This window comes from Hypanus sabinus, chromosome 8 (genome assembly GCF_030144855.1).
Source record: "Hypanus sabinus isolate sHypSab1 chromosome 8, sHypSab1.hap1, whole genome shotgun sequence".
Taxonomy (NCBI): Eukaryota; Metazoa; Chordata; class Chondrichthyes; order Myliobatiformes; family Dasyatidae; genus Hypanus; species Hypanus sabinus.
The window spans coordinates 119,281,178-119,303,995 of NC_082713.1; the positions used below are offsets into that span (position 1 = coordinate 119,281,178).

General features: G+C 46.1%; 1 protein-coding gene across 1 annotated transcript in view; it reads left to right on the top strand.

Annotated features, from left to right (window-relative positions):
- Positions 1 to 22,818, top strand: part of LOC132397663 (A disintegrin and metalloproteinase with thrombospondin motifs 20-like) — a 517,254-nt gene that overhangs the window by 215,886 nt on the left and 278,550 nt on the right. Inside the window, exons 10-11 of the mRNA XM_059976430.1 lie at positions 3,757 to 3,898; positions 4,816 to 4,920. Coding sequence (XP_059832413.1) covers positions 3,757 to 3,898; positions 4,816 to 4,920 — 247 coding nt within the window. The remainder of the gene's footprint in view (positions 1 to 3,756; positions 3,899 to 4,815; positions 4,921 to 22,818) is intronic.

Here is a 22,818-nt window from a genome sequence, read left to right on the forward strand (position 1 = left end):
CACTCCATGTGAACGAGTGGAACCCAGCATCATTTCATTCCCGCCAGGTCAGCGCCGGGCTGCTTTGTGGCACTTCAGCCACACAAGAACTGAAGTGAGTATTTGAAGTTCTGTAAAGAAAATCAGATGGGAGGAAAATGTTGTGAGCCAACCATTGAGCCCGCTGCCTGTCAGCTGTGGCGCTCTGCAGCAGCATTGCAGGAGGTGGCACCAGTTTGAGAAAGGGCTAAGGGGTGGTACCCTCCTGTCATACCACACCTCTCATGGTGAGTGCGAGGCTGGCCAATGCCAGTGTAGGAATGACTGCTTTTGAGTGTGGGGAATCAGATAACTTGCAATCGTCAACTTCTCGCCCTATGTCAGTGGAAGGCATGGACTGGTAAGGAACTCACGGCTGTACCATGCTGCTGTTGTGCCTCAGGGTGCTCTGACATGCTGTGCCCCAGCTCTGCCCACCCTCATGTTTATGTTAACTCCCAAAAGCTAACCTCCCAAACCTCAAATCTGAGAAGGCTGCTGTGTGCTCCTCGTCCTCTCTATTGTGTGTGATCAGTGACTGCGTGAGCTGGGTTACACACACAGCAACCATTCTTCCTTTGATTGCTTTGGTCAGGTTTTTAAGGTCTTGTCAAGGTCATTGTCATGTCCCAAAATACACTGAGCTACAAGTACAATGAAAATGCAGCAGTACAGGCACTTCGGCACAGACAGATCACGGCCAGTGGGCTTGCAGACAGCACTAAAATAAAATATGTGGTGTCGGAGATAGAGAAGGTTATCAAGACTTACAGTGAGATCTTGATCGGCTGGGTCGGTGAACCGAGCAACAGCAAATGGACTTTAATTCAGATTGGTGCCAAAAGCTACAACTTGTAACGATGAATCAACTTAGGATGTTTACATAGAACAGAAGGTCCCTGGCTCCTGTTGAAGAACAGAAGGACCTCCGAGTACTGGTGCATTGTTTTTTAAAGTGGAGTCACAGATAGACAACTTTAAGCACTTGGGCATTCATCAGTCAGGATGTTGACTATAGAAGTTGGGAAGTTATATTTGATTGTATAAAATGTTGGTGAGGTCACACTTGAAGTATTGTGTTTGAATTGAGGGACTGAGTTGCTGGGAGAGTTTGGTCAAGGTGGCCTTTACTCCTTGGAGCGTAGGAGACTGAGAGGTGATCTCACAGAGGTATATACAATCAACAGAGACACATGGGGATAGGGTGAATACTCTTAGTCTTTTTTTTCCAGTGATAGGGAAACAAAACTAGAAGATATTGTTTTAAGGTTAGAGGTTTGATTATAACTTGAAGGCAGGATTTTCACACAGTGAGTGGTAGATATATGGAACTAGCTGCCAGAGAAACTGGATAATACATTCAAAAAGTATGTGTGCATATATATGAATGATAAGAGATTAGGGGTATGTGGAACATGGATTAGTTTGAATAAACTCTTGTTTGGCATGAACAACTATGGTCTGAAGGGCTTTTTTAACTCTACTGTGACGTTTGCCACAGGATGCCCTGAATTCCCACTAATATTAACCATTTCAGGAGAGTGTAGGATGTTCCATTCATTCCTGTGGAACTTTACCTCAGGCAGGTAATCCTCAGTCTCATGAAATGTAAGGTAGCCTGTGAGGACTTAGCAGGAAGGTCAATAGACATAGAAATTCTAATGAAAGACGATGGATGATCAGACACAGACTTGAAGATGCCATCTTCATACTTGGGGTGACTAACTTCCAAGGGACACTACTTGTGGTGTGGAGGATGTCTCCTGTGCAGATACAAATTGCCTACTAATACCTTTTATAAACATATCGATTCTCACCGCAATCCTGACTATACCTCTTTCCACTCTGTCTCCTGTGAAAATGCCATCACCTTTTCTCAGGTCATTCATCTCCTCTACATCTATTCCCAGAATGAGGCTTCCCTTTCCAGAACATCAGAAATGTTTTCCTTCTTCAGAAAAATGGGGTTACCCTTCCTCCACCATTGAAACTGCCCTCACCTGACTCCCTTCTATTTCCCGGTCATTTATGCTCACCTCATCTTCCTGCCACCTTAACAGTCATCGAGTTCCTCTTCACCTTACCTACCACCCCATGAGCTTCCACATCCAACACATCATTCTCCACAAGTTCTGCCATCCACAGCAGGACCCTACCACCAACCTTTCCCGTACTATCCACTTTCCATAGGGATTTCCCACCATGGTTCCCTTGTCCACTTATCCTCTCCACTAATCTCCCTCCCTGCAAGCGATGGAAATGTTGCACCTACACATTCACCTCCTCCCTCACCTCAGTGAGTCAACCTATAGCCAGGGAAGTGATGACACCCCTCCTGTTAGACTGTTTGAGGTATATTACTTTTTATTCTTCCCTACTTCTTTTCTAATATTTGTATACCTGTGCATGCATTTGTAATGCCACTGTGACACTGTAATTTCCTTTGGGACCAATGAAGAATCTATCTATCTATCTATCTGTCTATCTATCTATGTTTTGTTTATCTATAATAGACCGTAGTGGGTTTGGGCTGTGAAGTCCCAACCATTTGGGCTTCCCCAACTGCAAGTGACCTGCTGGTCTACCAACTGCACACTCTCCTCAGCCAGGAGATGTATCAGCCTCTCTGCAAACTTATCGTGCTGGGACTTTCTGAGCATGTAGTTCCATGGGAGTATCTTCACCAAGTATAACTTACTTTCAAGAAGATCCACTGCATCTTCTCAAGAACAAGCTCGAGCTTTTCTCTTTGGACTGAAGGAGGATCAGAGTCAACTCGAGAGAGATGTACAAAATGATAACAGGCTTAAATAGAGTGGACAGCCAGTGCCTTTTTCACAGGGTGGCAACGGCTAATATGAGAGGATATGCTCTTAAGGAGATTAAAGTAAAGTATAGCGGGGATGACAGAGGTAGAATTTTTACATGGAGAGTGGTGAGTGCATGGAATGCATTGCCAGGGATAGTGGTACAGGCGGATACATTAGGGCATTTAAGAAACTCTTAGATAGGCACATGGGTGAAAGAAAGATGGAGGGTTATGTGAGGGAGGGGTTAAATTGATCTTAGTGTAGTTATAACATTATGATTGGAGGAAGGTGTTGGGGGTGTCAGAGGTAGGTTTTTTATACAAAGAATGGTAAGTACATGGAACACACTGCTGGGGGTGGTGATAGAGGCTGATACATCAGGGACATTTAAGAGACTCTTAGGCACAGGGATGAAAGAAAAATGAAGCATTATGTGAGGGGGGGTTAGATTGATTTTAGAATAGGGTAAAAGGTGAGCACAACATCGTGGGCCAAAGGGCCTGTACTGTGCTGTAGTGTCTTATGTTCTATGTTCAAACTGATTTAGACTTTTTTTTAATTGACAAAATGGTGGAAGCTCCCAAAATCATGTTTTTACTGATATTAGTGGGAATTGTTTGCACAGCAGGTTGTCTTCTTTGGATCCTGACAGGAGTTAATGGTCGCAGGTAAATTCATTAGAGACTGGTATGCACCAATCAGCCAGTTAGCAGCATTTAACAGTGGGCTCTTCAACCTAGGCTGTTCAGCATCTTCTACTGCACAAAGTGTTGATGGTTCTCCTATTCTCCAATCATCCTCTGGGTTCTACAAAAGGAAGGCTTCACTGGGGACTAGACCTGTGAATGGTAACCTGGCAACAAGTCTAAGCTTTCTCTGTGTCAGCGCTCACATTGTGACTTAATGGATCTTTCCTGTGTCCCTCTAGCACGGGTTATGGAGAATGCCTACTTGATGAGCCTGTAGCAAGGAGCTACGACTTGCCTGCCCAGCTACCTGGTCAAATCTACAATGCAAACAAGCAGTGTGAACTGATGTTCGGAACAGGATCACAAGTGTGCCCCTACATGGTGAGCTATTTAGCAACCTTCCACCCGTGAATGTGGTGCCTTGTACAGGAAGTGGAACAGCCTAGAGTTTCTGCCATTTGTCTGTTCATTTATGCAGTACATCCTTGAACAGGAACAGGACATTCGACCCACAATGTCTGTGCCAAATTAAACATGTTGAATCTACATGAGACCATCACAAAGGATAGCATCTGAAAGTAGCTTTCTAGCTCCTGGAAACCAAACTCATGGCTGAAACTCATTGTACTTAAATATAGGGGCACATTCCTGGTTTGAATTATGTTCATCATGTTTTGGAGAGGAATAAAGTTGAAACAAATAGAATCAAATTAAAGTGTTGGACATTTGAAATTAACATAAAAACCATCAGAAATACTCAGCAAGTGAGTATCTAAAAAGAGAGAAAAAGAGTGAGAGATGCAAAAGAGTTAATGTTGAAGAATGATGACCAGTTTTATATTATATTATCTCACGTTACCTTATGATAGAGAAGGAGGATGTTCAGCCCATCAAGTATCTGCTGGCCCATGCAGCAATCCTGTTACTCCCCTTATTCTGATGGCACATTCTTTAAATGTCAGGAGCCTCAAAGTAAATGTGTCTTGCTGGGAAAATGGGCAAGAGTCATTTGCCAAAAAAAAGTTGTCTTTTAAAATATGATTTGGAATTATTCGGTCATGTGACCACATCAACTTGATACAAGTAAATGTACCTTCAGAAGAAAATGGGAAAATCAGTGATGATATTCATTTTATCTTCCCTTTATTCCTTTTACTATGTGATCATAATGAATAATAATCTGATTTTATTTAAATAAGATGAAAACTAAGGAAGTTGATTTGGCAGAGTATATTTTCATTGTTACTACATGGTAATTGAGATTCAACATATAATAACCAAGTTTGCTGTCCACACAGAAACAATGCAAACGGCTGTGGTGTACGAGTGCAGAAGGAGTGCACAGGGGCTGCCGTACACAGCACATGCCTCTGGCTGATGGGACAGACTGCGGCCATGGAATGGTAAGTTCTAGTATGGGGATCTGCTGGGAAAGGAACTGAAGTATTTTGTGGAGTTTTGCTTTTGTTGATAGAACATAAAACATTTAACGCAACAGCAAAGTACAAGTCCTTCCACTATTCACAATGTTGTGCCGACCCTTTAGCTTAAAGATCAATTTACTTTTCCCTCCTAAATAGCAGTCCACATTCCTATCATCAATGTTCCCCTCCAAGAGTTTCTAATGCCCCTAATGTATCTGCATCTAACTCTACCCCAGTAGGGTGTTTCAGGCACCTACCACTATCTGTCTAAAAGAATAGTTCTGACATCCTTGCTATACTTTCCTTCAATCATCTTAAAATTCTGCTATCTCCACCTTGAGAGAAATTCACTGGCTGTCCATTCAATCTGCACCTCTTATTATTTTGTACACCTCTGTCAATTTGCTTCTCGTCTTCCTTTGCTCCTGTCCTTAGGAGACCTGCTCTCCAATCCAGGCAACATCCAGGAATATCTCCATTACACACTCTCAGAAGCTTCCACATCCTTCTGACAATGAGGAGACCAGAACTGAACACCATACTCAGACTGTGGTCTAACCAAAGTTGTATACTGCAACGATGCAACAGTGGAAGGTTGATGTCAGTAATGTTGTTGTCAGCTGGGTCGAAGTTCCCTGTGTGACGATTTCATGGGGCCCAGAGAATGAGCAAAGTTGTACGCTGGCCCAGATTCCGTGCTGCAGCTGAGGGCTGAGGGCTCCTTTTATCAGCTTCAGTGTCCATCGTCTTGCCTCAGCTGTGCATATTGTTATTGTGCCTAATGCATTTTGTTTACTGGGGAGAAGGGGAATGTGTTTGGCAGTGTACAGATATCTTCTGATTAGTGAAGAGGAAACAACCTAAGGTGTATAGAAGAGGCAGAAATTCAAGCCAATGGTGCTGGAAAGTCCAGTCAGCTGTTGCCAGTACATTAAGTGGATATAAATGGAAATCCTTTTTCTTTGTGGAGTTGACTAGATGCACATGGTGGCTTAAGAAGTTAACCTCACAGAGGTTAATAGACATGTTCAGGCAACACAGGTGATTGGGCTTGTGCTTACCTTGTGCCTCTAATGTAGTTTGCAAGCAGATTTAGGTTAATTTTCATACGGTCATAGAGTAACACATCATGAAAACCTTCCCTTCAGCCTATATCATTAGTGCGGACCAGAATGCCCACTTTTCATTTGGCCCATACTCCTCTGAACCCCTCCTATCTATAGACATACCTGACCAAATGTACAATAACTGTTAACAGCTTTCTGCAGCAGGTCGTTTGGGTATATGGACTGCCCTCCCTGTGAAGAAGCTGCCTTTTCAGATCCTCTTTAATCTTTGCCCTCACACATTTCAACATTCTGCCTCAGCAGTTTTACATCCACCCAAAGTTAGGCCAGTGAAAAAAGGAACAGAATCTTTGTTGTGTCCAGCCAGCCAAGCATGCCTCAGCAGTTCCTTTATGCTGTCCTTCACACTGAGGTCTGAGCTCACAGTTTTAAACAAACAAATTAAAATGGCTGAGCAAAGTCTCTGCTATGTCAGACTGCATTTGATGCAGACATTTCACTGAGGTCACAGGTCAGTGATTCCAGGCATTGAGGTCACAGGTCAGTAACACTGCGCACTGGGAAATGCCAATCCTGGCCACTGAAGTCACACGTTAGTGACATAGAGCACAGGGAGTTGATAACCCTGGACACTGAGGTCACAGGTCAGTGACTAGGGCACCAGGAGATGGTGACACTGGCGCTGAATTTAGAAGTCAGTGACTCCAGATACTGGGGTCAAACGTCAGTGACCCTGGACACTAGAAAATGGCAGTCCTGGGCACTGAGGTCACAGGTGAGCAATGGTGAGTATCAGAGTGCTTTGAAGGAACATATGCACATGGCCATTCTGAGGGAGGGTGATGGACAGCAGATAAGGAGACTGGGAAGTGAACCCAAAGAGGTACTTGGAGGATGTGGCCTGACAAAACTCTAATGCTGGGGTCAGGAACGTAATTCATTCATAAATCAGGGACTGGCAGCCATAGGATTAAATGTGCTCCAATCCACAGAGTGACAACCAAATTTAGTGACTCTGGGAGAGTGAAACTTCACTCAGCACCTCAGGCGAGAAAGTGAGATATGACTCCCCCGACTCCATCTGGAAGAGAAAATGACCACCCAAAAATCTGGACAGGGAGTGACTGCCCCTCCCAGTGACTATCTCTCCCAGTGACTCTCTCCTCTCACCAACTCTCCAGTGACTGTCTCTCCCAGTGACTCTCCCCTCTCACCAACTCTCCAGTGACTGTCTCTCCCAGTGACTCTCCCCTCTCACCAACTCTCCAGTGACCATCTCTCCCAGTGACTCTCTCCTCTCACCAACTCTCCAGTGACTGTCTCTCCCAGTGACTCTCCCCTCTCACCAACTCTCCAGTGACCATCTCTCCCAGTGAATCTCTCCTCTCACCATCTCTCCCAGTAAACATCTCTCCTTGTGACTCTCTCCTCTGTCTTTCCATGTGACTTTCTCACAGAGACCATCTCTTTAAATGATTCTCTCCAGTCACCATTTCTCCCAGTGACCATCTATACTTGTGACCGTCTCTCCCAATGATTGTCTCACCTAGAGACCTTCTCTCTCCAATAGACCAACCATCCCAGTGAAAACACATGTCATCCTATACACTTTGTATTGAAAGGACAGGAGGTTAGGCCATGGGGGTGGGTTAATTCTGCTGGTAAAATTAGTAACACAAATCCTTAGAAGGAGGTGACATAAGTTTGGAAGATATAGAATCTTTGTGGGCAGAGTTAAGAAATTACAAGGGTTAAAAAATCCCTCATGGGAATTACAGTACATACAGGCCTCCAAATGGTAGCCAAGATGTGGAATACAAATTACAACAGGCGATAGAAAAGGCATTTAAAAAATCCATTGTTATGATAGTTGTGGTGAATTTCAATATCCAGGTAGATAGGGAAAATAAGGTTGATGCTGGATCCCAGGAGTGAGAATTTGTAGAATGCCAATGAGGTGATTTTTAGAGCTGCTTGTGGTTGAGTCCAATAAGGGCTGGATTCAGTGTTGCGTAATGAACCAAATTTGTTTAGGGAGCTTAAGGTAAAGGAACCCTTAGGAAGCAATGATTACAATATGATAGAATTCACCCTGCAGTTAAGAAGGAGAAGATAGAGTCAGATGTATTTCTATTACAGTGCAATAAAGGGAATTACAGAGGCATGAGAGAGAAGATGGCTAAAGTTGATTGAAAGGGGACACTAGCAGAACAGCAATGGCTGGAGTTTCCAGGGGCAATTCGAAAGGTGCAGAATAGATGAATAGATGAAGAAAACTCTAAAGGGAAGAAGAGGCATCTGTAGGTGACAAGGGAAGTCAACGACTATATAAAAGCAAAGTAGAGGGTATTATGTACAATATAGCAAAAATTAGTCGAAAGTCAGAGGGTTGGGAAGCTTTTAAAAGCCAACAGAAGACTACTGCAAAAAAAGCCATAAGGAGAGAAAAGATAAAATATGAAGTGAAGCTAGCAATTAATATAAAAGACGGTACTGAAAGTAAATAAAGAGTAAAAGAGAGGCAGAAGTGGATATTGGACCACTGGAAGTTGACACTGGAGAGGTAGTAATGGGGGACAGAGAAACAGAAGATGAATTTAACAAGCATTTTGTGTCAGTCTTCACTTTGGAAGGTAGTAACAGTATGCTATAAGTTCGAGAATATCAGGGGTGTGTTGTTGCTATTACTAAGGAGAAGGTACATGGGAAGCCGAAAGGTTTGAAAGTAGGTAAGTCACATGGGCTAAGCGAACTAAACCCCAGGCTTCTGAAAGAGGTAGCTGAAGAGATTGTGGAAGCATTAATAATGATCTTTCAAGGATCACTAGATTCTGGAATGGCTCAAAGATTCAAAGTACATTTGTAATCGAAGTATGCATACAGAATACAACTCTGAGACTCATCCTCCTGTGGGTAGCCACCTAAAAATGAAACACATGGAACCAATTCAAACACCCAACGGGTGAAAAAAAACAAATTGCGCAAACATCAAAAAGCAAACAGACGTAGAATACCAACATCAAACCAGGAGTCCAATAGTATTCAGTTTAGTTCAATTCAGCATTGAACCACTGGCCCACTGCAGACTGCAAGGCAAAGCATTCTGCACTGAAGTGCCCCAGACAGCATCGATCGCCCCGATCAAAACCAGAAAAAATATGAGTAACCAGAATCCAGGAGTGCAAGCAACATGAACCCTAAAGTTCCCCAAAACAATTCACAGTCTCTGCAATTAATCTGAGTAACATGGATCCCAAGACTCCTGCACTTTCCTTCGATAGCAGTTAGTGAGAGGGAGTGGATGACCAGTTAGACACAGGCAGAAAGCGCCCAACCTCTCCTCTCGTCCTCGTTGACTTCAACCTTGCTCAATACCTCAAACAGAGAAAAGCATCAGAGTTGATCATTGTCTCGCACCTTCTTTAGGCTTCCATGCCTTCATATCACACGCTCCCTCAAACACAGCAAAACACCAGATCATTCCATTGGCCCAGAACACACCATTCTGGAGGACTGAAATGCTGCAAATGTCACTCCACTCCTTAAGAAGGAAGGCAGATTGAAGAAGGGATATTATAGGCCAGTTAGACTGACTTTTGTGGTTGGGAAGATGTTGGAGACCATTATTATGGATGAGGGTTCAGGGTACTTAGAGGCACATGATAAAATAGGCCTTAAGCAACGTGCTTTCCTAAGGGAAATCTTACCTGACAAATCTGTCAGAATTCTATGGGAAAGATTTTGAAAAAATCAGGGAAGGTAGACCAAGAAGAGTCAGTGAATGCTGTTTACTTTGATTTTCTGAAGGCTTTTGACAAGGTGCTGCACATGAGGCTGCTTAGCTAGATACAATAACAGCTCATGGTATTACAGGAAAGGTACTAGCATGGATAGAAAATTGACTGCCTGGCAGGAGGCAAAGTGTAGAAAGAAAAGGGATCTTTTCCCCATCCACCTGTCCATTCTGTGGCCGGGAGGAGTCAGTGTACCATGTTTGTATAGAGTGTGACAGGTTGCTGCACAATTTGAAGGGGTTTCTCTTCAAGTTTTGATTGCTCCTCAGCCCCACATGGGCGCCCAGTATGGAAGAGGGTTGGTTGCTCAGAGGATCTTCTGCTGGACTTGCTCCTGGGCCTGGCAAAGATGGTCCAGGCAGTGGGCAGGCAAGGATTCTGCCCGGGTGAATTGCCTGTCCCTCTTCTGGGGACACATTTGTGCCCAGGTGACCTTGGAGAGGGAATACGCGGTCACCATGGGTACAGTGATGTACTTCGAGGAACAGTGGACACCCACCCCCCCCACGAATTTGACTGTTTTATAGACAGCATTAATCTTATTTTAATATAAATTTGTTCACTGTCTTGCAAATAGTTAATGCCTGTATTTTGTGTGTTTTTGTGTGAGTAGTCTGTAGTTTTGGGAAAAAACATATAAAGGGAGCCTTTTCTGGATGGCTGCCAGTGACTAGTGGTGTTCTGCAGGGCTCGGTGTTGGGATGGCTTCTTTTTCATGTTATATGTGCATGATTTGGATGATGCTAACTGATGACTTTGTGGCCAAGTTTGCAGACAATACAATAATAGGTGGAGAGTCAAGTGTTGAGGAAGCAGAGAGACTTATATGGATTTGGAGAATGGTTAAAGAAGTGGCAGATGGAATATAGTGTAGGGAAGTGTATGTTCATGCACTTTGGTAGAAGGAATAAAGGTGCAGACCAAGGGTTCCCATCTTTTTTATGCCACTGACCACTATCATTAACTGAGGGGTTGAAAAAAATCTAAAATCAGATGTGCCAAAGGGACTTGGGAGCCATCGTACAGGATTCTGTAATGGTTGACTTGCAGGTTGAGTCAATGGTAAGGAAAGGATTTGGACATGAAAACAAAAATTTAATGATGAGGCTTTATAAGGCATTGGTCAGGCCACACTTGGAGCAGTACTGTAAACAGTTTTGGGCCCTTTATCTAAGAAATGGTGCTGACATCGGAGAAGGTCCAGAGGAGATTCATGAGAATGATTCCAGGAATGAATTGGGTTAACTTATGAGGAACATTTGATGGCTCTAGGCCTGTACTCACTGAAGTTTGGAAGAAGAGGTGAATCTCATTGAAATCTATTGAATATTGAACATCCTAGATGGACTGGATGTGGAGAGGATGTTTCTTATAGTGGGGAGACTAGGACCAGAGGGCACAGACTCAGAATACAAGGACCTCCCTTTAGAACAAAGATGAGGAGGAATTTATTTAGCCAGATGGTGGTGAATCTGTGGAATTTATTGCCATAGATGGTTGTGGACGTCAGGTCATTGAGTATTTAAAGTGGAGATTGATGGTTTCTTGATCAGTCAGGGCATCATAAGTTATGGTGAGAAGGCAGGAGAATGTTGTTGAGAGACGTCATAAATCAGCCACGATGGAATGGCGGAGGAGACTCAATGGGCCAAATGGCCTAATTCTGCTCCTAAGTCTCATGGTCTATGGTCTTGCGGTCTAGCTGCAAGCTGTTCTTCTCCAGTTTGACACCCTGCAGTCTGACAGCAGTGACTGAGGGAAAAATCACACTCAAACTTCAGGCAGGCTGAAGTCTTTGCTATAGACCGTACTTGTGTTCCATTATGTTAATGGTGGTGGTAGTGTGGAGGGGTGAGCTAGAATCAATAGGCTTATGTGTTGTATCTCTGATTATAGAGCCCACAGTAAAGAAGGCATCTATGTAGTAATGCTATTCACAGTTTGAGTTTAGCTGGAATAAGTAATAGGATTTCATTGTTATTGTTCCCATGAATGTGATCCTTGGTCTGGAATACATTAGCTCACATATCTACAGGCCAATGTGATGATCTCCTGTTCAGTGCATCCGAGTGGACGTCTTTCACAAATCTCAGGTTTTCTTCTACACAAGGCATGGTAATTTCCTCTATTCATCCGTATAAGGGGAGGGTTTAGTAAGGTGTGTAAAACAAGCATGGCCTCTGTTCTCTCTATAAATGTTAATGTACTCAAATGTCGACTAGAGTGTAAGCTTGGATGGTGTGAATATCCAAATCATTAAGCGCTTAAAGCAAATTCAAACAAAGTGGTTCAGTTGTAAACCTTCATTTTCCAAAGTACAGGGTCTGTATTACAAAGTCCACAATAAGGCATTCAGTTTAGAGTTGTCCTAAAGGGCTCTGATTATTCTCAGAAGGGTGATTGAGGATAAATGGCACACATTTGTGCTCAGGTTGAGGAGCAGAGCACAGAGCTATCCATTGAAAGTGTCTGTTCACAGTTCCAGGGTAGGTTCAATTCACTCGCTCTCCCTCATTCCAATCAACTAAATTTTTTACCAGGCCTTCAGCTATTTATCAGATTCTAGATTAAAAAGGAGACATTCTGAATGATAATTAACTATTAAGTATAGGTAGGACAATATATTAATCTATGCTCTTTTAAACACTATTTTAAATTTTCTGCATGCTACTGCCAGAAACCACAGCTCAGCCCATCATGACACCCAACCTCCCCTCTATGGACTCCATTTGCATTTCTCACTGCCTCAATAATGCAGGCAGCATAGTCAAAGATCCCAGCCATCCTGGGCATTCTCTCTTCACCCTCTCCCTCAGGCAGAGTTTAAAAAAGCCTTAAAGTGCATACTACTAGGATGAAGGACAGCTTCTATCCACCTGTTATAAGATAATTGAATGGTTCCCTATTAAGATAAGATGGAGTCTTGAGCTCCCAATCTACCTTGTTATGATCTTGCACATTGATTACCTGCAATGCTCTTTCTCTGCAGATGATACACTTTATTCTGCATTCTGTTTTTGTTTTCCCTTGTTCTCCCTCTGCACTGTGTAATAATCTGATCTGTATGAATGCAGGACCAAGAAGCTTTTCACTGCCAAAATCCTGGAGGAACTCAGCAAGGCTGGCAGTATCTATGGAGGGGAGAAACAGAAGCCATAATAAGTGGTGGGGGCAGGGTGTTAATGGGCATGTGCGAGGGAATAGTTTCCAGGGAAATAGTGGAAGAGGCAGGTTACACAGGTGTTTGAGAAATCTTGGAGGCTTGGACTTGGGTGGGAATCTGGGTTGGGACAATTGCAGAAGATATTGAAATATAGGAAAATTATTTTGAAATCTAAATTGGTAGAATGTGAGGTGGGTGAGGGGGCTGGTTTATAGAGAACACTGAAATGGGAACAAGGGAATCCACATTTGGAGAAATGTTGGGGATTGCTGGGGGAAGGGTGGGAGAGGATCGAGGCAGTGCAGGAGATGAACTCCAAGAATCAAAGTTCTCTTGGATAAGTACATTTGATAGCTCCTTTAAAAAGACAAATGTATGGAAATAGAGGCCTTGACACCAGCCAGGTAACTGAGATTGATATAGGGCCTGCTGAGGTTGTCTGGATGCCTGTCACAAGGAGAGCAATCTGTGCATGTGGAAAAGCTGACTCACATCATGGTGTTGAATGATAGCATTGGTTTGGTTTGGTGTGGTTTATGATTGTCACATGTTTCTAGATACAGTGAAAAGCTCGTCTTGTATACTTTTCATACAGCATCTTCTGTCATCTTACTTGATCTGTGCTAACCTGACTCCATGGAATCACCACAGAAAGCCATTGCTCAGAGCATTAATAATTTGTCATTTAGTTCATCATGAGTTTGATAGAGCCTTCATTGGTGAATTTTGTAAAATCAATGTAAATGTGATTCTATATCAGACATCTGTCCTGATGTTTTATGTTTTATAAGGTTGTTTATGCAGACAGGAAGAATATGACACAATGTCTCTTGTTATGAGTGGTTGACTGGCATAAAGAGCAAATGATATGAGGTTTACTCATCTATTAAAATTTATATATCAACTTGCATTACTGCTCCGCCAGAAGATTTTAGATTCAAGTCTGCCTTCAGAGACACGAGTGCCTCAAGGCTTGGTGAGATAGGTAGCCCTAAAATTGAGAATGTGACACAAATAACCCATCCCAGCATTGCTGATCCGGACAACAGCCAAAATTTCATTTGTACTATTGCTTATATCTTGCAATGTTCTCTTGCAAAACAACAAATTTTATGACATTAGTCAACAAGAATAAATCATCATTTAACAACGGATCATTAATCATCATTAAAGATCCCTATCACTCAGGACATAGTTTTTATTAACCATTGGGGAGGAGGTATAAGGGCCTGAAGACACACACTCAACATATTAGGTACAGCTTCTTCTCCGCCACCATCATGTGAACAGACAAGGAACCAACCCATGAAGAATTCCTCACTATTTTTGCACTATATATATACATCTTATTGTAATTTTTAATTGTAAAAATAGTAGTATTTGTTATTTTATGTACAAAATTATTTTTTATATACTGCTCCTGCAATACAACAATTTTCTTGACATGCGTCCATAAGGCCATAAAAGATAAGAGCAGAATTAGGCCATTCAGCCCATTGAGGTTGCTCCGCCATTCCACCATGGCTGATCCAGATCCCACTCAACATTATACACCTGCCTTCTTGCCATATCTTTTGATGCTCTGACCGATCAGCAAAACGTTCATCTTCTGTCTTAAATATACGCATGGACTTGGCCTCCAGCACAGTCTGTGGCAAAACAGAGTCACTACTCTCTGGCTAAAACAATCCTCCTTACCTCTGTTCTAAAGGGTCACCCCTCAATTTTGAGGCTGTACCCTCTAGTTCTAGATACCCCCAGCATAGGAGTCATCCTCTCCACATCCATCCTATCTAGTCCTTTCAATATTTAGTAGGTTTCAATGAGATCCCCCTGCATTCTTCTATATTCCAGTGAGTACAGCGCCAAAGCAGCCAAACACTGCTCATATGTTAACCCCTTCATTGCTGGAGTCCTCCTCATGAACCTCCTCTGAACTCTCTCCAATGACAGCACATCCTTTCTGAGATATGGAGCCCAAAACTGAAAACAATACTCCAAGTGTGGCCTGACTAGTGTTTTATAAAGGCTCAGCAATATCCCTTACTTTTATATTCTATTCCACTTGAAATAAACGTCAACATTGCACTTGCCTTCTTTACCACAGACTCGACCTGTAAATTAACCCCCTGGCAGTCTTGCATGAGAAGTACTGAGTCCCTTGCACCTCTGATGTTTGAACCTTCTGCCTATTTAGGCAATAGTCCACACTATTGTTTCTTTTACCAAAATGCATAATTATACATTTCCCAATACTATTCCATCTGACGCTTTTTTTGTTCATTCTTTCAGTTTGTCTAAACCCTGCTTCAATAACATCAGCACTATCTACCCCTCCACCTATCTTCATCTCATCTGCAAACCTTGCCACAAAGCCATCAATTCCATTATCTAAATTATTGACAAACAAGTCACCAGTAACTGGTCACCAGCAACCAACCAGAAAAGGTTCCTTTTATTCCCACTCGCTGCCTCCTGCCTGTCAGGCATTCCACTATCCAAGCCAGTATATTTCTTGTAATGCCACAGGGTTTTATCTTGTTAAGTAGCCTCAGAATGGCACCAAATCAAATGCCTTCTGTAAATGACATCCACTGCCTCTCCTTTGCCAAATTGCTTGTTGCTTTCTCGAAGAACTCTAACAGATTTGTCAGGCAGGATTTCCCTTCACAGAAACCATGCTGACTTTGAATTATTTTATGATTAGTCTTTAATTACATCAAAACCTCATCCTTAATAATAGATTCCAACACTTTCCCAACCACTGCGGTTAGGCTACGTGGCCTATAATTTCCTTTGTTTTGCCTGCATCCCTTTTTAAAGAGTGGAGTGACATTTTCGATCTTCCAGTCCTCTGGGACCATGCCAGAATCAAGTGATTCTTGAAAGATCATGGCCAATACATCCATTATCTCTCCAGCGGCGGTTCTCAGGACTTTGGGATGTAGTTCATCTGGCCCAGGTGGCTTATCTTTTTGTTTGCCTAGCATTTTTTCATTTGTAATGTTAATGGCACTCTGCTGCCTGACACTCATGGACCTTTGACACACAGCTAGTGTCTTCCACTGTGAAGACAAATGCAAAGTACCCACAAATAAAAAGTTCATCTGCCATTTCTTTGTCCTCCATTACTACCGCACCCCAGCATCATTTTCCAGTGGTCCAATATCATCTTTCTGCTCCCTTTTTATACAATTGAAAAATCATTTGATTTCCTGCTTTATTAAATTGGCTAGTCTACAGTCACATTTTACTTTTTCCCTTCTTATAGTTTTTTTAGTTCCCTTGTGTTGAATTTTAAAAGCTTTCCAATCACCCAGCTTCCCACTCACCTTTGCTACCTTTTATGTCCTTTCCTTGGCTTTTATGCAGTCCTTAACTTCCTTTGTCACCATGGTTGCCGATACCTCCCATTTGAGAACTTCTTCCTCTCTGGGACATATCTATCCTGCACCTTGTGAACTATTCCCAGAAACTTCAGCCATCTCTGCTCTGCCGTCATCCCCGCCAGTATCCCCCTCCACTCCACCTGGGCAAGCTCCTCTCTCATGCCTCTGTAATGCCCTTTATTCCATTGTGATACTGATACATGTGACTTATGCTTCTCCCTCTCAAATTGCAGTATGAATTCAATCATATTATGATCACTGTTGCCTAATGGTTCCATTACATTAAGATCCCTAATATGATCTGTCAGTGATATTAAACCTAATTCTGATTCTGAACCAGTGTGAACATCCACAGAATGCTTCACAACTACCTCACTACCTTAATGGTTAGTACCAGGTCAAACCTCTTCAGGTGAGATGGAGTATAACTATGGCGTGTACTGGTGGGTGGTTTGCAGCTTCTCCTGACCTGAGAGAGGCCTTGGTTTGGTAGATCACACTACCTTGGCACTCTCTCTCCTTGCAGGTGTGGGAAGTGATGAAAAGACTGGCAATCTCTTTGGTTGCAATGTCAGAATCAGAATCCAAAATCAGGATTATTGACATTAACATTAGTCATGAAATTTGTTATTTTGTGGCAGCAGTACAGTGCATACAAAGCAAATTACTATAGTTACAATAAAAAAATAAAAAGATCAAAAGAGGAATAGTGAGGTAGTGTTAAGAGTTCATGGACTGTTTAGATATCTGATAGCAGAGAGGAACTAACTGTTCCTGAAACGTTGAGTGTCTGTCTTCCAGCTCCTGCACCTCTTCTCTGATTGTAGTCATGAGAAGAGGGCATGTGCTGGATGAGGAGTGTCCTTAATGATAGATGCTGCCTTCTTGAGACACACTGTAGCGGTGTGCTACAAACAGCGCTAAAATTACGACACGGAGTCGGTAACTGCAGTCGAAGGAAAAACTCTATTCGAAAACTTCAGCCTCACTTTTAAGCCTCTGTCAACCGGCCCCCCATGGCGAAGAGGCTCCAAAGCTCTGTGCTCGCAAACCCCCGTAGGCTATCTAATTGTGAGTCGGTTCGCATACGCTAGGAAATGAGCCGCCACATAACCCCCCCCCAGAACCGGCGATACGCCCCCCAATGTCCACAGCCTGGGCCAGAACCTGCTTGGGAGGTCGGCCTCTGCGCCGAGGCGCCGGAAACTCGGCCGGTTGCGCCAGGTCCACATGGGCCGGCTTGAGGCGGTCCACCGTGAAAACCTCCTCCTTCCCCCCAACGTCCAGCACGAACGTGGACCCGTTGTTCCGGAGCACCGTAAACGGCCCCTCGTATGGCCGCTGCAGCGGTGGCCGATGCCCGCCCCTTCGTACAAACACAAACTTACAGTTCCGTAGATCTTTGGGTACGCAGGTCGGGTGCCGCCCATGCTGTGAAGTGGGTATGGGGGCCAGGTTACCGAGCTTCTCGCGAAGTCTGCCCAGGACTGCAGCGGGTTCTTCCTCTTGCCCCCTCGGGGCTGGTAGGAACTCCCCGGGGACGGCCAGGGGCGCGCCGTATACCAACTCGGCCGACGAGGCGTGCAGGTCGTCCTTGGGCGCTGTGCGGATGCCGAGAAGGACCCAGGGAAGCTCGTCCGCCCAGTTGGCTCCTCGCAGGCGGGCCATGAGGGCCGACTTCAGGTGACGGTGGAAACGCTCCACTAGCCCGTTCGACTGTGGGTGGTAGGCAGTGGTGTGGTGCAGCTGAGTCCCCAAAAGGCTGGCCATAGCTGACCACAGGCTGGAGGTGAACTGGGCGCCTCTGTCGGAGGTAATGTGGGCTGGTACACCAAAGCGGGATATCCAGGTGGCGATCAGGGCTCGGGCGCAAGATTCGGAGGTGGTGTCGGTGAGCGGGACCGCCTCTGGCCATCTTGTGAACCGGTCCACGATAGTCAGGAGGTAACGCGCTCCGCGCGACACTGGCAGGGGGCCCACGATATCCACATGAATGTGGTCGAAACGCCGGTGGGCGGGATGGAACTGCTGCGGTGGGGCTTTGGTGTGCCGCTGAACCTTGGCCGTCTGGCAGTGCATGCACGTCCTGGCCCATTCACTGACCTGTTTGCGGAGTCCGTGCCAAACGAACCTGCTGGAAACCATCCGGACAGTTGTCCGGATGGAGGGATGCGCCAAGTTATGAATGGAGTCGAAAACACGTCGCCGCCAGGCTGCGGGGACGACCGGACGGGGCTGGTTGGTGGCGACGTCACAGAGTAGGGTCCTCTCACCTGGGCCCACGGGGAGGTCCTGGAGCTGCAAACCAGAGACTGCAGTCCTGTAACTCGGAATCTCCTCATCTACCTGCTGTGCCTCTGCCAGTGCCTCAAAGTCTACCCCTTGGGAAAGGGCATGAACGGTAGGGCGAGAGAGCGCATCCGCCACGACATTGTCCTTACCCGAGACGTGCCGGACATCCGTTGTGTATTCAGAGATGTAGGACAGGTGGCGTTGCTGGCGGGATGACCAGGGGTCGGATGCTTTCGTAAACGCAAAGGTAAGCGGTTTGTGGTCCGTGAACGCGGTGAAGGGCCGACCTTCTAGGAAGTACCTGAAATGCCGGATTGCCAGGTAGAGCGCCAACAGTTCCCGGTCAAAAGCACTGTACTTGAGCTCGGGTGGCCGCAGGTGTTTGCTGAAAAACGCCAGGGGTTGCCAGCGACCTGCGATGAGCTGCTCCAGCACCCCACCGACTGCCGTGTTTGATGCGTCCACTGTGAGGGCGGTAGGGGTGTCCATTCTGGGATGTACTAGCATTGCGGCGTCAGCCAAAGCTTCCTTCGTTTGAACGAAAGCGGCGGCGGACTCCTCGTCCCAGGTAATGTCCTTGCTCGGACCCGACATCAGGGCGAACAGGGGGCGCATGATCCGGGCAGCTGAAGGGGGGAAGCGGCGGTAGAAATTGACCATACCTACGAATTCCTGAAGGCCTTTGACCGTGGTGGGTCGGGGGAAGTGGCGGACCGCATCTACCTTAGCGGGCAGAGGGGTTGCCCCGTCTTTAGTAATCCTGTGGCCCAGGAAGTCAATGGTATCAAGTCCGAACTGGCATTTGGCAGGGTTGATTGTAAGACCGTACTCACTCAGTCGGGCGCAGAGTTGACGGAGGTGGGACAGATGCTCCTGACGACTGCCGCTGGCTATGAGGATGTCATCCAAATAGATGAACGCGAAGTCCAGGTCCCGTCCCACCGCGTCCATTAACCGCTGGAACGTCTGTGCGGCATTCTTCAGGCCGAACGGCATGCGGAGGAACTCGAAGAGGCCAAACGGGGTGATGAGAGCCGTCTTGGGGACGTCGTCAGGATGCATCGGGATTTGATGGTACCCTCGGACAAGGTCGACCTTGGAGAAGATCCGGGCGCCGTGCAGGTTTGCCGCAAAGTCCTGAATGTGCGGCACAGGGTAGCGGTCCGGTGTGGTAGCCTCGTTCAGCCTGCGGTAGTCGCCGCACGGTCTCCAGCCCCCCGTCGCTTTGGGCACCATGTGCAGGGGGGAAGCCCAGGGGCTGTCGGACCGCCGGATGATCCCCAATTCCTCCATTCTCTGGAACTCCTCCTTCGCCAGTCGGAGCTTGTCCGGGGGAAGCCGCCGAGCACGGGCATGGAGGGGTGGTCCCTGTGTCGGGATGTGGTGCTGTACGCCGTGCCTGGGCATGGCTGCTGTGAACTGCGGTGCCAGAACCGATGGGAACTCCGCCAGGACCCTGGTGAAGTCGTTGTCGGACAGCGTGATGGAGCCGAGGTGAGGGGCTGGCAACTGGGCCGCGCCCAGGGAGAACGTCTGAAAGGTCTGGGCGTGTACCAGTCTCTTCCTGGGCAGGTCAACCAGCAGGCTGTGAGCTCGCAAAAAATCCGCACCCAGAAGCGGTTGGGCTACGGCGGCCAGTGTGAAGTCCCACGTGAACTGGCTGGGGCCGAACTGTAGCTGCACCTGACGGGTGCCATAGGTCCTTACTGTGCTGCCATTCACGGCCCTCAGGGGGGGACCCGGTGCCCTGCTGCGAGTGTCGTAACTTGTCGGAGGTAAAACGCTGACCTCAGCCCCAGTATCGACCAAAAAGCGGCGTCCCGACCTGCTATCCCACACATACAGGAGGCTATCCCGATGGCCAGCCGCCGTAGCCATCAGCGGCGGCTGGCCCTGGCGTTTCCCGGGAACTTGCAGGGCGGGCGGCAACGGCGGGCTTCTGCGCCCCACCGCTGGTGGTAGAAGCACCAGTGGTCATTGGGCCGGGGGTTAGTGGGCTCTGCGGCCGGGCCTGGACTGGTTTGCTGCCGGGAGCGTGGCTGGGTGATCTGTGCGATGGACGCCCCGCTCACCTTTTTGGCGTTCCACAGCAAGTCCGCCCGGGCTGCCACCTTCCGGGGGTCACTGAAATCCGCGTCGGACAGCAGCAGGCGTATGTCCTCGGGCAGCTGCTCCAGGAATGCCTGCTCAAACATGAGGCCTGTATGTCCCTCGGCCAGAGACAACATCTCGTTCATTAAAGCCGATGGAGGTCTGTCTCCCAAGCCATCCAGGTGCAGTAAACGGGCAGCCCGCTCGCGCCGTGAGAGTCCGAAAGTCCTGAGGAGCAGGGCTTTGAATTCCGTGTACTTGCCGTCTGCCGAGGGTGACTGTACGAACTCCGCGACCTGGGCAGCTGTGTCCTGGTCGAGGGAGCCCACCACGTAGTAGTAGCGGGTGTCTTCTGAGGTGATCCGGCGAACGTGGAATTGGGCTTCGGCTTGCTGGAACCATAGGTCCGGGCGCTGTGTCCAGAAACCCGGCAGTGTCAACGAAACCGCATGAACAGAGGCGGCGTCGGTCATTTCTGGTCCAAAAATCGTTTGGACCGTCGGGGTCACCAATTGTAGCGGTGTGCTACAAACAGCGCTAAAATTACGACACGGAGTCGGTAACTGCAGTCGAAGGAAAAACTCTATTCGAAAACTTCAGCCTCACTTTTAAGCCTCTGTCAACCGGCCCCCCATGGCGAAGAGGCTCCAAAGCTCTGTGCTCGCAAACCCCCGTAGGCTATCTAATTGTGAGTCGGTTCGCATACGCTAGGAAATGAGCCGCCACAACACCTTTTGAAGATATTCTCAATGGTCGTGAGCGTTATGCCCTTGATGGTGCTGTCTGAGTCTACAACCCTCTGCAGCCTCTTTTGATCCTGTACATTTGTGCCTCCATACCAGATGGAGATGCAACCAGTCAGTATTCTTTGGTTGAGTGCAAGGTTGCTCTTATGACACCAGTCAGCCAGGCAATCTGCCTCATGCCTGTTCATCACCTTCTGAAATTCTGTGTTGTTTGTGAATTTATAGATAGAGGTTGAGATGTGGCTAACAACATTCATGAGTGTAGGGAGAGTAGAGCAGTGGGCTAAGCATGAATATTTAAGGTGTACCTGTGTTGATTGTCAGTGAGGAGGAAGTGTTATTACTGGCCCACACCGACTGTGGCTTTCCGATGAGAAAGTCAAGGCTGCAGATGCAGACAGAGGTACAGAGGCTCAGGTTTTGAAGGTTGTTGATTAAGACTGAGGAGATGATAATTTTGAATGCTGATGTGTAATTGATAAACCCTTTAAGACAAGCACTTGAATCACCAAGGGTTCATAGGCTACAGACTATGTGAAAGGAAAAAGGATTAGTAATCATGGGTCCTGGAAGTTTGGGATGGAAATGGTCGGCTGAAGGGCCTGTTTCTGTGTTGTACAGCTCTATGACCCTACAAGCCCAACTGATATGACTGGGGTTTTGTGTTCTGCAGCAGGTCAGGCTAGCTGGGGTTCTCAGTAGTGATAGCCATTCATAATGTGGGATTAGAGCCTCCTGCTGGACTTCAGCTGGAGCCTAACAGTGGAGGGAATGGAGACACCTGGCTTCACAGATTTGTTGGAAAAATCTCATTCCCACAGCAAGATGTCACAGAGCCAATAGAGAATCCAACATTAAATTCCCAGCTCAGTTGACGGAGTGATGGTAGAATGTCAATATTATTCCAGCAGCCTGGTCCCAACATTGTTCACAGCAAGGTGTCATTGATTATGGTTATACCAGGCACATGGGGCATTAAATGATTGCAGTGGGGTCAGGAACTGAGACAGTTCTTCAGTCATTATGTACCTGATTTTCCTTATAGCTATTTTCTAAGACTGATCAGAGCTTGCAGTTAAAAGCATAGGGAATTTGCAATCCTTTAAGGCCCCCCCGCCCTTTTTTTATTACAGAACAATCTTCAATAGTAAGTATGCATTGAGAGGCTACCCTTTAATGTCTGGACACCATTCATTTCAATTAGAAGAAGTTATGCAAAATTAAAGTTACTACTTTTGGCTTCAAGGAAACTCTCTTGATTGGACCAAGATCATCTGAGTTCAGCAGACAAATGAGGTGAGTGCAGTCAGTCTCAGCCTAGCAGCAGTTATAATT